Raw genomic sequence first — 14,451 nt, forward strand, 5'->3', positions numbered from 1 at the left:
CAATATACCCAGTCAGCTGATTGGTGATTCTATCTCGTGAAGACGCAACAACCAGCAAATGCAAATGTCAATCTGTTCCAGAAGCAATTTCGGCATAACAGATTGGTTGCGAAAAAAATTCTGAGAACTTAACTAGCTATCTGTTCTGCATCAATTGCAAACAAACGTTCACACAAACGTGCTCTCATCCACACGAATACAGATATACCATACATAAACTAGAAGCTAAAATGATACCTTTATTATTAAACAGTTGGAAAAGATATGCTTATAATCGTTTTTTTTCTTCAGAAAAAGTAAACTGGCATTTCATTACTCTATCAATCAACTAATTGATCGAACAAATAACTAACCATTTAATTGATTATTATTATAGTGATTCATCCAATTAAGTAGTATAATTATGATTGTACTGGAGTTTAAGACAACATGACAAAGACTAAGAAAGTCATATGAATCTAGGTTGATACTTGAGAATATAAGAAAGATTATTATTTTAAGTGTTAAGTTACATACGAATAACCGAACATAGTGAAAGCATAATAACAGATTCAGTCAGTCAATCAACTACAATGTAGGACAAGGCACATATATGCATCGGTCCAAGTTGCCATACCTCATTAACACAACAAGATGAACACCAGATTCATAGAGGTAGTCACTTCAATTGTAGCAATGTATAAAAGAAAGATTGCATATAAGGTTATGATACAGGAAGAAAGAATTAGTTGGTAGAAAGAAAGATATAAAGCGATCTTAATCTCACGATTTAAGGGAAGATAGAGAGTGTATACACCTACGCTATGACAGATTAGAATTAGAATAGTAATAATGGCTGTAAGTAATCAAGTCTTTAAAGTAACGATTCACCTATTCGACTCAAACATCTTCTCCAATGTTTAAAGGAGGAACACATGACTTAGCTTATTATTATTTGACTATAATTGTTTTTGCAGTACTGCTTATATGTAATAGAGCTGTAAAGTGAGGAATACAGATTTAATTCTAGGGTCCTACGAAAAGTCTGTATATTGGATAGTGATATTGTAAAACTTCATCAACCGAAATGTTACTTATGCACAGTTACTACTTATGGTTAGTATAGATGTAGATTAGAGAAATGATAATAAGCAGATGATGACATGGATCAGTCCATAAAGTTACTAGTCCTTAAACTGAGCTGTGTTAGAAATGCGAACTTCTTACTGGCAGATGTAACAACTTGAACAGGTACACTTGCCCCCCCATATCAATTCCAGCACCTCTATGTATATGGCTAGGAGATATACACTAGAAAAGATTTTGATACTGGTAACCAGTAACGGTCATACTCCATGTTCTTACGATAATGAGTCAAGAATAGTAATAGCATTGATCTATCAGCAGATTCACTTGATTGGTGAGGACACTAGCGAAACAACAATGCAAGCATGTTTAGGATGTAGTTTTCTCACACCAAATGTAAAACGTTACTTCAGGATTAGCTTGCGTCATCGCCTGAATGAATGATAGGGAGTGAAGTAATCGAACTCAAAGATCACTTGGCTTTTTCGAACTTGCGTCACTTATGGAGTAGGCGAGATATCCGTCTTCCGACCAAAGGGTAAGTTTACTGAGCAGCAGTTCACTCTGTTCTACTTTATGATTGTGAACTATGGACATTAAGAATAGAGGATATTCGTAGGCTAATAATATCCGATCATAGGTGTCTTTGAAGCATTGCTCGTGTATTTTGCGACGACGGAGTAAGCAATGTCCTGGTTACGAATATAGTACTAGGCGAGTATAGCAAATTGGCTGATGAGGTGGTAAATGTTTATCGACTAAAATTGTTAGGACATTTGTTGAGTATGTCCAACCACCACTCACCTCGACAAGTAAATTGTCAGATGCTGCTGTTTTTCCACCCTTGATTTGTCTGATGGTGATTTCGATGTATTGTATTATTAGTGGAGTGATATCTATAGGAAGGTGTGTATGCTGCTTCGATGTCCGGTGGGTTCAGGGAGATAGGTGAGTCAGACTAAAATATATTACCAACCGAAGAGTTGATTTATAGTTGGTCTATGCCCAGTTTGCAAGTATTTACTACCTGAATGAGCTTCACATCATAATCATAATCAATTAAATTTATCAGAATCAGTAGCAGTAGTGGAGAATGTCAATACTTCTTCAAGGGTTTTTTATTTCCTAGAAATCAGTCTTCTCAGTTCAACGAAGATATACCAGGTGACAACGTTTTGAATATCCAACTTAACTAATCATAGTTTGTTATTTTCTAATGGACCAGTCGTAAGCTCTTGATTAGGAAAAAAGCATTATACCTAACTTTGCCACAGCAAAGTGTATTTATCATTACAAATACTCTCGGACTTAATAACACAGAACTTCTACAATGACTTATTAAAATTCAAGTTCACTACCGATCTCATCAATCGTCAGTAGTTCAGTAAAAATAAATCATTTTCTGTACGAAATGTGCTATTCAGTCAGTCAGCAACAACGTAGAACTTCGTACGTACGTACATCAGTACGACTTACCACACCACATTAGCATAGAGATGCAGTGGTCGATTCAAATCCCGTAGTGGTAGAGGTAATAAGAGTATAAGCAGTAATCGAAAACATTAGGGTTCAAAGATGTTATTCGAGGAGTTTAATCCAGTGAAATAAATTTGGAAAGAGGAAAAGAAAAGAGACATAAAGAATACAGAAGATTAGAATTTGGAAGAACACAAAGAGTGGATGCACCTGCGCCATTGCAAACAATTTCCAGCCATGTCATTCAGGGTCTCTAACCATCGGTTGCTATCATCTCGCGGATCCCAACCAGGTAGTCTACACCTATCAACATGACTCAGTCCACTTATTAGTGACTTCATGGACTTGTGCCATGTTTTGGTCTGGCCGCCCCTAGCTTTCTTCCAACCTACTCCTACACCAGAAAACATCACACGTCGGGGTAGTTGGTGGTTGGGCATACGTAACACGTGTCCCAGCCATCTCAACTGACGAAGTTTCACCAATTCATCAATTAATTTGCCATCCTTACCCAGTACCCGTTTCCTAACAACTGAGTTACTTACTCGGTGGTCCCAGGATATATGAGCAATATTTCGAAGACACCTATAATCGAATACTAGTAACCTACGAATATCCTCTACTCTTACTGGACACGTTTCACTGCTATAAAGTAGGACGGAACGAACTGCTGCGCAGTAAACCCATCCTAGTCGAGCCTTCTGTATCCGTGCTGAGATTTCGTCACACATCAGACCACAAGGGCTGATGAGACTCTAAAGATAAGTGAAGATACGAGTCGTGTATATGTTGTTTGTGATGGATTACCTTCAGTTGGGATAAATTACAAAGTAGAGAGTACTTATCAGCTGTGTCGCTCATGTATTAGACACATCAACAGTACACATCGATGATTATATAATGAGTTATACTCAAGGTCATCAGACCTATTTATTATCACTTAATCCCATGGTTTCCAAATTCAACTAATTGTCAATGGAATTTTAAGAATGATTCTTCATATGACTAAACTTAGAAGTTCAGTACTACTCTCTCGAACCTTGAGAACTCATCCGGAAGTAAATCACTAATGTTCAAACGACTATATCATTCATGAGATGTTTTTTGTTTTTCAAAGATCACTTTAAATGATGACTATTATTACATAAATTAATAGGTTGAACGGTGGTTATTTACTAGGGGAAATGTTATATCTCAAAGGACCGCCGATTAGAGGACAGTGACTTATCAATAGAGATCAAGGGATTCAGAATCTCGATAGACTATTCTGGTCCGTTGTCCGCGACTCAGCTAACTCGATCAAGAAGTCTTGGTAAGACGTAGAAGATACCAGGTCAAGTCAGGTCAAGTCAAGCACTCAAATCAAGCGTATTTATACAAATATTTATAATCAGTATTATCATTGGTAAAATTTTTAAACATTAATCGATAAGTTCATCAATTGACTGCCATTCAAAGATTTAATCGATAAGTTCGTCAATTGACTGTTATTTAATCATTTAATCGATAAGATAAAACTACAAAATATGAGTTTTGGGGAACTATCGTCCCCAACAGGAAATAACTGTTCAATGATTGCTAAATTTTATTGATTACATAACAGAATTCAATCTTAATGATGAGTATTACCTACTACTAGTTTCTATGCAAAACATCTTAACATTCATAAATTATAAAAAAAATATGATATAATGAACATATACATAAGAATATAAAATCTATTTAGATGATACAAATGACTTACTGTTTAGCATTTTTTCTTCGTTCACTTTTTACCATTGATTTTGGTCGTTTCGATTGAAATCCACGTTGAAGGAAGTTCTATGTAGAAAACAAATAAAAAAATGGAGAAAAATTTACAATATATGATACTGTCAAATGAATGTGTTGTCAGGATAAGTAATTGAAAGAAAAATGCCTTTTTTTTTCCTTCTTGTAATTATTGTTTGATTATTGACAATTTAATTGATTGTAGATATAGATTGAATTGTATCGTTGTATTCCATTTAGTTGCGTGTGTGTACGCACACACACACACACATGCACACGCACATGCACACACATGGCAACAATAAACAATGTACATATGATTATTCTATTCCACTATTAAAACACAAAAAAAAACTACATTGTCTCACATCATTCATTAATTGATAACTAATTTCGTTTGACAAACATATAAAAGATATTGGAGGGAATTGTGAATTCGGAAAGATTTCGGTACTTTCTAACATGCCTCAGTTAAGATGATCGTATGTACGTACGTATGTGCGTGTGTGTGTGTACGTGCATGCTCAGTACAAATAATCTTTGGATGATATGAAACATAAACTTTACTTTCACTGATTTTTATCTAATTAACATGGCAATTTGTATACATGAGTTACCAATTAAAAGGTCATGTAATACTCTATACTTATTATGCGTCTTACGTAACAATCCCTGTGAAAGTGTCTATTATGCATGTGAATACAACTCTATAGATATACATATGCATAGCAGTGCAGATGCGTACGTTTGTGTGTGTGTGTATCTACATCTGCTATTTTCATATTTGTACATGAGTATAAAGTTGTTGTTTTTTGGTTTAACTTACGAGCAACTCTGTTAGGTTTACATTCTACAAACATAAATAGTATATTATGAGGCAGTTGTGGAATTCTAATTGAATGATACATAAATGTATTCAATGTAAGTGAAAATTCTTAGTGATTTCTTCTGATTAACTTCATATGTTCTTTGAAAAGAAAATGGTTAGATACAATTGATCATTAGGTGTTGTTTCATCTTGAAAAATTGACGTTTAGTTACTAACCAAAAGAAAAGATTGCTAAGTGAAATCTAGATGGATAATTATCTAAACAGTTAGTAATTTATTACTTATCTATCTTGTTCATAGTTTGTAGCAAGGATTTACTTTTAAAGACAAAGAAGCACTGGATAGCTGTTTCGTTTTAGTTTGGACCACTCAGTAGTGCACTTTTGCAACCCATAGAGAATTGAAACAAGTAACTTGAAATTTCACGATTGGAGCTTAAACTTTAAATCGATAAGTCAACGGCATCTAGTACTTTACGTTTCTAACTTGAGTCAGGTTGCGGCGTTACACAGTCGAATTCCAACGCCGTTGTCGGATAACTGCCCCTCACATTTGACATGGTTGAACTCCTTTAATTTTCAATCTAATCTGTCATACACTGAAATGTATTTCTTATGTGTTGGATTTGATTTGATGTCGACATAGTTTCAATTAATTTATTTCTCATCTTGTTCATTTACAACTTATACTCTATCGCAATCAATTCGTCAATGTGAATTATTGTAAATAAAAGCTAATATACACTTGCGTAAGGCTATTTGTTTTAGTTCCTCACAGAGGATCTATGCTGAAATTGGATAGTTTGAGTTGGTCAGCGCTGAGTACTGTTATAGATTGTGTGGACAGTCGTCACTTCTCTGTTTTTCATATTGTAGAACAATACTTTTACTTGATGTATCTAATAATCAAGCTTAACTTAGTTTGTTTAATCTGGTTGGCGTTTCTTTAGCAAGATCTTTTTTTATGGGATGAGGTTGCTGACCCCATGTCCAACCCTTCTCCTTTACACGGGCTTGGGATCGATAGTAACTCTAGAAGAGCTACAATTGATGTTAAGCTTAACACAATACAACATACAAATAAAATCTTGTGTATCATGTAATTAAATCAATTAAGTGTTTATTTATAATTAGTCAATCAATCTACTTCTAGTCAAATTGGAAAATATCCACGCCTAACAATAATTAAAGGTAACCTTGACAACTGATTCTATATATTTTCTTTTGCCAAAGAATTTAACCAGTTAGGGATTGATGAACATGATTAGAAAATATTATACTGTTTTATTACTACCATTCTAAACTAATATGGAGAAACCGTGAAATAATAAAGAAAAGAAGAGTAGTAACGATGATGAGTAAATAAATCTAGTTCAGTCTTGTTGCCATGATGATAGTGCTGATAGGGAAAAAAAATATAATTCACACAGTCGTGATTTATGAGTTTAAATTAATGCTCAATTGTTCCTGTCATTCTTCTTCCTTTTTAATTTTCCATCTGACAGTTGTGTTTTTCAGTTCTAGGGAAAATGAATTAGGCAAGACATAGAAATATCCAATCTCAACTGAATCAATGATTAGAACTTTATGAGTAAAACAAGTGATCATAAATTCTTACCAAAAGAAAACTGAATAAGATCTCATGAATGAAGTGTATCATTAAGTTAGTAGATAGTACGTTAAGTCACAGAGGTTCCCTTTCAGCTACTCATTCAAAGAAAGAAAGGTTTTATAAGAATGAAAATACATCTTGATACTTCCTTGAATCACTTTCGTAAGATGTGATTCATTTTCTTCTCCAAATATAAACTACAATGATGGCATCTGGTTCAGATCAAGATGGCAAAGTTGAACGATACTGCAGAGCCAACTATGAACCTCCAAGTAGATTCAAGATCACAACTCCTTTATCAAAATACGTTAGGAAATAATGATGGAAATTAGGATTATGGGTTGATGTTATGGTTTTCATCACACGAACTGATATAAGCTATAATGCGAGCCTTCTCAACTTCATATCCTGATCCTAATTCCTAGCATAATAAGTCTTTCTACTTATTTATCAGCTAAAACGGTTAACATATCATGGTCACTCTAAGGTGTTGTTCGGTTTTACTATGAATGAATAGTGGAGCAACGGCTTAACGACTAGGGTTCTCACACTAAAGCCAATGGGTTAATAAATCAACTCTTAGATTCCCAGCTTCAGACTGGATAGAAAAGTATTAGAGATTAAGCAAGTATAAACATATTACAGAACTGAGATCATACACAATCTCAAGATCAAACCTTAGGTGAGGTGTTATAAACACGGCACGCCTTTAGATTAAATTTACTCTTTAACTTCTCAAAGTCTCAGGCTGTGTAGTCTTATTGGAATCAAAGGGACAATCGTATGCGTATTTTTGACTTAAATCATACACTCTGAAAGGAGTTTATGAATCTTTTATGTACAATAGAGGCTTTTTATCCATTGATGTCAAGAGAATGACTGAATTCTGAAGATTATTTATGAGAAAAAAATTATTTGCTATAACTAACAGGTAAGTTACTACCATATCGCGACATTCATAAAGCTTAACTAATAAGTAGTAAATCATACGTTCGGGACTTCTCATTTACAAAAAGAGGAAAACAGTCCATGTACAAACAGAAATCCAACAAAAATACTCTCAGTATCAAATCGACTGGTTGAATCAGCGAACACCACAGATCATCTCAGAAAGTAACAAGACAATCGAAAAAAATATTGACACTAATGACCAGAAGATCAACTGTGAAATAAATTAAATTCGTTCAGAGAAGTTTTAGATTGAAAGAATAATCGTTTGTTTTTGAGAAAGTTACAGCTCACCATGTGATCATCATCATCATCATCATCATCATCATCATCATCATCATCATCATCATCATCATCATCATCATCATCATCATCATCATCATCATCATCATCATCATCATCATCATCATCATCATCATCATCATCATCATCATCATCATCATCATCATCATCATCATCATCATCATCATCATCATCATCATCATCATCATCATCATCATCATCATCATCATCATCATCATCATCATCATCATCATCATCATCATCATCATCATCATCATCATCATCATCATCATCATCATCATCATCATCATCATCATCATCATCATCATCATCATCATCATCATCATCATCATCATCATCATCATCATCATCATCATCATCATCATCATCATCATCATCATCATCATCATCATCATCATCATCATCATCATCATCATCATCATCATCATCATCATCATCATCATCATCATCATCATCATCATCATCATCATCATCATCATCATCATCATCATCATCATCATCATCATCATCATCATCATCATCATCATCATCATCATCATCATCATCATCATCATCATCATCATCATCATCATCATCATCATCATCATCATCATCATCATCATCATCATCATCATCATCATCATCATCATCATCATCATCATCATCATCATCATCATCATCATCATCATCATCATCATCATCATCATCATCATCATCATCATCATCATCATCATCATCATCATCATCATCATCATCATCATCATCATCATCATCATCATCATCATCATCATCATCATCATCATCATCATCATCATCATCATCATCATCATCATCATCATCATCATCATCATCATCATCATCATCATCATCATCATCATCATCATCATCATCATCATCATCATCATCATCATCATCATCATCATCATCATCATCATCATCATCATCATCATCATCATCATCATCATCATCATCATCATCATCATCATCATCATCATCATCATCATCATCATCATCATCATCATCATCATCATCATCATCATCATCATCATCATCATCATCATCATCATCATCATCATCATCATCATCATCATCATCATCATCATCATCATCATCATCATCATCATCATCATCATCATCATCATCATCATCATCATCATCATCATCATCATCATCATCATCATCATCATCATCATCATCATCATCATCATCATCATCATCATCATCATCATCATCATCATCATCATCATCATCATCATCATCATCATCATCATCATCATCATCATCATCATCATCATCATCATCATCATCATCATCATCATCATCATCATCATCATCATCATCATCATCATCATCATCATCATCATCATCATCATCATCATCATCATCATCATCATCATCATCATCATCATCATCATCATCATCATCATCATCATCATCATCATCATCATCATCATCATCATCATCATCATCATCATCATCATCATCATCATCATCATCATCATCATCATCATCATCATCATCATCATCATCATCATCATCATCATCATCATCATCATCATCATCATCATCATCATCATCATCATCATCATCATCATCATCATCATCATCATCATCATCATCATCATCATCATCATCATCATCACATCATCATCATCATCATCATCATCATCATCATCATCATCATCATCATCATCATCATCATCATCATCATCATCATCATCATCATCATCATCATCATCATCATCATCATCATCATCATCATCATCATCATCATCATCATCATCATCATCATCATCATCATCATCATCATCATCATCATCATCATCATCATCATCATCATCATCATCATCATCATCATCATCATCATCATCATCATCATCATCATCATCATCATCATCATCATCATCATCATCATCATCATCATCATCATCATCATCATCATCATCATCATCATCATCATCATCATCATCATCATCATCATCATCATCATCATCATCATCATCATCATCATCATCATCATCATCATCATCATCATCATCATCATCATCATCATCATCATCATCATCATCATCATCATCATCATCATCATCATCATCATCATCATCATCATCATCATCATCATCATCATCATCATCATCATCATCATCATCATCATCATCATCATCATCATCATCATCATCATCATCATCATCATCATCATCATCATCATCATCATCATCATCATCATCATCATCATCATCATCATCATCATCATCATCATCATCATCATCATCATCATCATCATCATCATCATCATCATCATCATCATCATCATCATCATCATCATCATCATCATCATCATCATCATCATCATCATCATCATCATCATCATCATCATCATCATCATCATCATCATCATCATCATCATCATCATCATCATCATCATCATCATCATCATCATCATCATCATCATCATCATCATCATCATCATCATCATCATCATCATCATCATCATCATCATCATCATCATCATCATCATCATCATCATCATCATCATCATCATCATCATCATCATCATCATCATCATCATCATCATCATCATCATCATCATCATCATCATCATCATCATCATCATCATGTTTTATTTCTTGTAATTTATCAAGCGTTTTGCCAAACTTATAAACAATAATAATTATGATCATGTGTATAGGTCTCCCCATACTGTTCATCACTTAACATGAGCATAAGTAACAATGATAGAATAAGTGATCAACATGTTTTATTATATTTGTTTATGATTTGGATAAATGATTGTAAGTAATAGTGAGAGCATGAGATGATGATGATGATGTTGATGATTGATTAGTTCCACTAATCATATACAATTTGGCATTGTTATTGATTCACTTCAAGTTATTTTCTTTTAGATCAAATATACTACTAGTCGGTAGAATAATAAGAATCAACTTAATAGTTCGAAAAATAATCCTATAAAGTTAACTTGAATCAATAGTTGCTTCAAATATTAATCATCTGATGTAAATAAATCCATTTAACCACTCATGATCAGGATGAGATGCATATGGCTTCTTAGTACAGTGTTTGATTACTGGGCATCAAATGGGCAGTTTTAAATTTAACTCCATCAAAATTGGTCCTCCCTTCCTCTCGAAATACTCTCACACGGCCACACGTATACAGCCTCTGCCAGGAAAGTCCTACTCACTGCTTTCTCGTGGCGGGGGTTTTGTTTACGAAAATGAGAGGACGAAAAGCGAATGTCCGGAGTTGTAACCGGATCTCAAACCAATGGTGTACATGGGCTCCAGTATCCTGAGGGAACAAATGGCGTATGAACCAATTGTTGGTCACCGGCTACCATGGGACTGCATCTCCTCACGATGCTCCATTGCCCTGTGGGTCAGACCTTTAGGTCCAGAGATCGGGGTGTGGCCCTCTAAGTAAACCATCTGCTTCGATCTGGGCACCCGTCCAGTATCCAGCCCACACACAAAAAATGATGAACTGTCTGTTTATGGAGTGTGGCGCATATATATTCGGTGCCCTCTTGTATCAATATTTATGTGTTCAAATAAATAAATAAATAAATAAATAAATAAATAAATAAATAATCCATACGTCATCTTTTATAATTTGTGTACATTAGTATTGTAATGGAGTATTATTCGTTCTTTTGAAGTTTATGTATGATCGGAGATATATAATACTACTAAGGTGTTCTATGTTAAAAAGAAACAATATCGATCAAATTTAAGCATTTGTTTCAATGCAATTTATTTCAAATAATTATGAATGTATCAGATGGGTTTTGTGGATATTATAGTAATTTCAGTGGTTAAGATCATGAGTCAGTTGAAGCTAGACCACCATGGAAAACCTGGAAACCAGTAGGTCCTGGGTTCGAATCTCGTAGGGGGCAAGGCCATGTATGCTCACTGCTGAGGAGTCTCACAATAGGACGAAACGGCCGTCCAGTGCTTCCAGGTTTTTCATGGTGGTCCAGCTTCAACTGACTCATGATCTTAACCATTGAAATTATGAATGTGTTACATTTGATCATCTTTAAAATTGGATAAAATAAATAAATAAAACTCTTTGAATATGATTATTCAAAATCATTTTGATGTTTATTTCTGAAAATCTATAATTTAACGATTCATTCTATCAACATTATCAATCCGTAGTTTACATTTACATCTATTACTCACTAATGAATGGCTTCAAGAGGTATTTCCTAGAGTTCTAGTGAGAAACTGTAACCAGTAGAGTTCATTGAGGTCTGTTGTGAAATAATCACTCACTGATGACAATGGTAAACCGTGGCGTAATTTTATTAGATGCCAGTTCAATGGTTTAGAGATTAAATGTTCACTTGTGAGACCGATAGGTCGTAGATGCACACTACTGAAGAGTCTTGTACTAGAACGGAACAGTTGTCTAGTGCTTCTAGGTTTTCATTAGTAGTCTAGCTTTAATCACCTCATGAATTCAACTATTAAATATACAAGATATAAATTTATCAAATTCATTTTAAAGGAAATAGTCATTTCAAGTATGAAAAAGATTTACGCTTGAATAATACATAAATTCATATAATAGGGGATTTTAACTAAAACTCTGACAAACCCTTAAAGACATCATACAATCAATATGATATACAAATAAGAAGGAAAAAACCCAACTTAAACAAGATAAGCATCATGTGAACCGATGTGATTCACGTAAATACTGTCATCTAGTGAGATAAAACTTGATTTCCTTCATAATTATTTATAGTAAGATGATTGAACATATGGTTCAGTAGCCCATAGATACTTAAAAAAAGAACAAAACAATTGAAGTAGATCAAAATACAATTCTCAAACCTTATATAATGACGTATACAATAATTATTTGATATGTTATTAGGGACACACGTCATTGCCTTTTTGTCGTTTCTGCCTACGCTCCCACCGACTGCAGCTCAGATGATGTGAAAGATGAATTTTACAGAAAGCTATCTGAACTTCTTCAGAAAGCTAAACGTTCAGACATAGTACTCTTATGAAGGCGGTTATCACTTCCCGGTTGCCCACACCGTGTTGGTAGATGCAGACTACTTGGTTGGGGTCCGCGTGACTTTCGTAACCGATGGTTGGAGACTCTTGGTGACATGGCTTAGAATCGATCACAATGGCGTCGGTGCATACACTCCCTGTCTTCCCTTAAACTAAGAGATTAAAATTGATTCATATCTTTCTTTCTACGAACTAATTCTTTCTTCCTGTACTATATCCTTATATGCAATCTTTCTCCTATATATTACCACCTTTGACCTAACCACTCCTATGAATCCGGTGTTCATCTTGCTGTGCTAATGAGGTATGGCAACCTGGACCGATGCATATATGTGCCTGGTCCTACGTTGTAGCTGACTGACTGACTGACTGACTATTAGTAATGATAATAGTAATAGTTTTGTTGATTTAACTCATCGGAAAGGTTAATATCTCTAACAATGAAAAAGCGAAACTCAGGCTTATCACCCATGAGTGTATTTTGATAGAGATTAAATGTATTCACACAGTTTAGACAGATTCTGAAACTTATCATCTTACGTATACTATAATTGATTACGATAATCCTATGCACAATAACCATTTGATTTGAACCTACAAAAACTTCTAAGTTCAATAATAAATTATGGGATAGATTGATGCTGTAGTTTGTTGTGTCTACCTCTAGCCTTCTTCTAAACCTACTGTCAGTCAGCTGAAACGTAGGACCAGGCACATATATGCATCGGTCCAAGTTGCCATACCTCATTAACACAACAAGATGAACATCGAATTCATAGAAGCAGTTAACTCGATGGTGTAGTATGTAAAGGAAAGATTTTGTATAAGGATATAATACAGTAAGAAAGATATGAAGCGATTTTAATCTCATAGTTTAAGGGAAAACATAGAGTGTATACACCAACACCATTGTGATCGATTCTGAGCCATGTCACCAAGAGTCTCCAACCATTGGTTACAATAGTCACGCGGACCCCAACCAAGTAGTCTGCATCTATCAACATGGCTCAGACCAAAAAGTTAGTGACTTTGTGGACCGATGCCATGTTTTGGTTTGGCCGCCGTTAACTTTCTTCCAACCATCCCCAACACTGGTTAGCATTGCACGTCGTGGTGATCGGTGTTCGGGCATACGTAACATGTGGCCCAACCATCTCAGGCGATGAAGATTTACAACCTCATCAACTGAATTACCATCTAACCTCACTATTACTTACCCGATGATCCCAGCAGATGCCAGCAATATTTCTAAGGCATCTGTGGTCAAATACTTGCACAAGACAACATCGAATATCAGTGGAAGAGACATTGATTGTTGTATAGTGAAGAGAAAAATTGAAAATCAGCTATTTCATCCCAGTTTTTCACTATTCAATAATACGTTATCATAATCCCATAATCAGAAAACTAGTC

At 34.6% G+C, this 14,451-nt stretch overlaps 1 protein-coding gene across 2 annotated transcripts in view; it reads right to left on the reverse strand.

Annotated features, from left to right (window-relative positions):
• RASAL2_2 (Ras GTPase-activating protein nGAP) overlaps positions 1 to 14,451 on the reverse strand; it is a 111,861-nt gene that overhangs the window by 57,045 nt on the left and 40,365 nt on the right. Inside the window, exons 1-2 of one of the 2 annotated variants that reach the window (XM_051212655.1) lie at positions 4,402 to 4,456; positions 4,286 to 4,362 (exon numbers count right to left, since the gene is read on the reverse strand). In XM_051212655.1, coding sequence (XP_051072845.1) covers positions 4,286 to 4,320 — 35 coding nt within the window. In that variant the 5' untranslated portion in view covers positions 4,321 to 4,362; positions 4,402 to 4,456. Of the gene's footprint in view, positions 1 to 4,285; positions 4,363 to 4,401; positions 4,457 to 14,451 lie in introns of those variants that run through there. The other variant, XM_051212654.1, reaches the window with a different exon arrangement.

Source organism: Schistosoma haematobium, chromosome ZW, assembly GCF_000699445.3.
Source record: "Schistosoma haematobium chromosome ZW, whole genome shotgun sequence".
In the NCBI taxonomy this organism is placed as follows: Eukaryota; Metazoa; Platyhelminthes; class Trematoda; order Strigeidida; family Schistosomatidae; genus Schistosoma; species Schistosoma haematobium.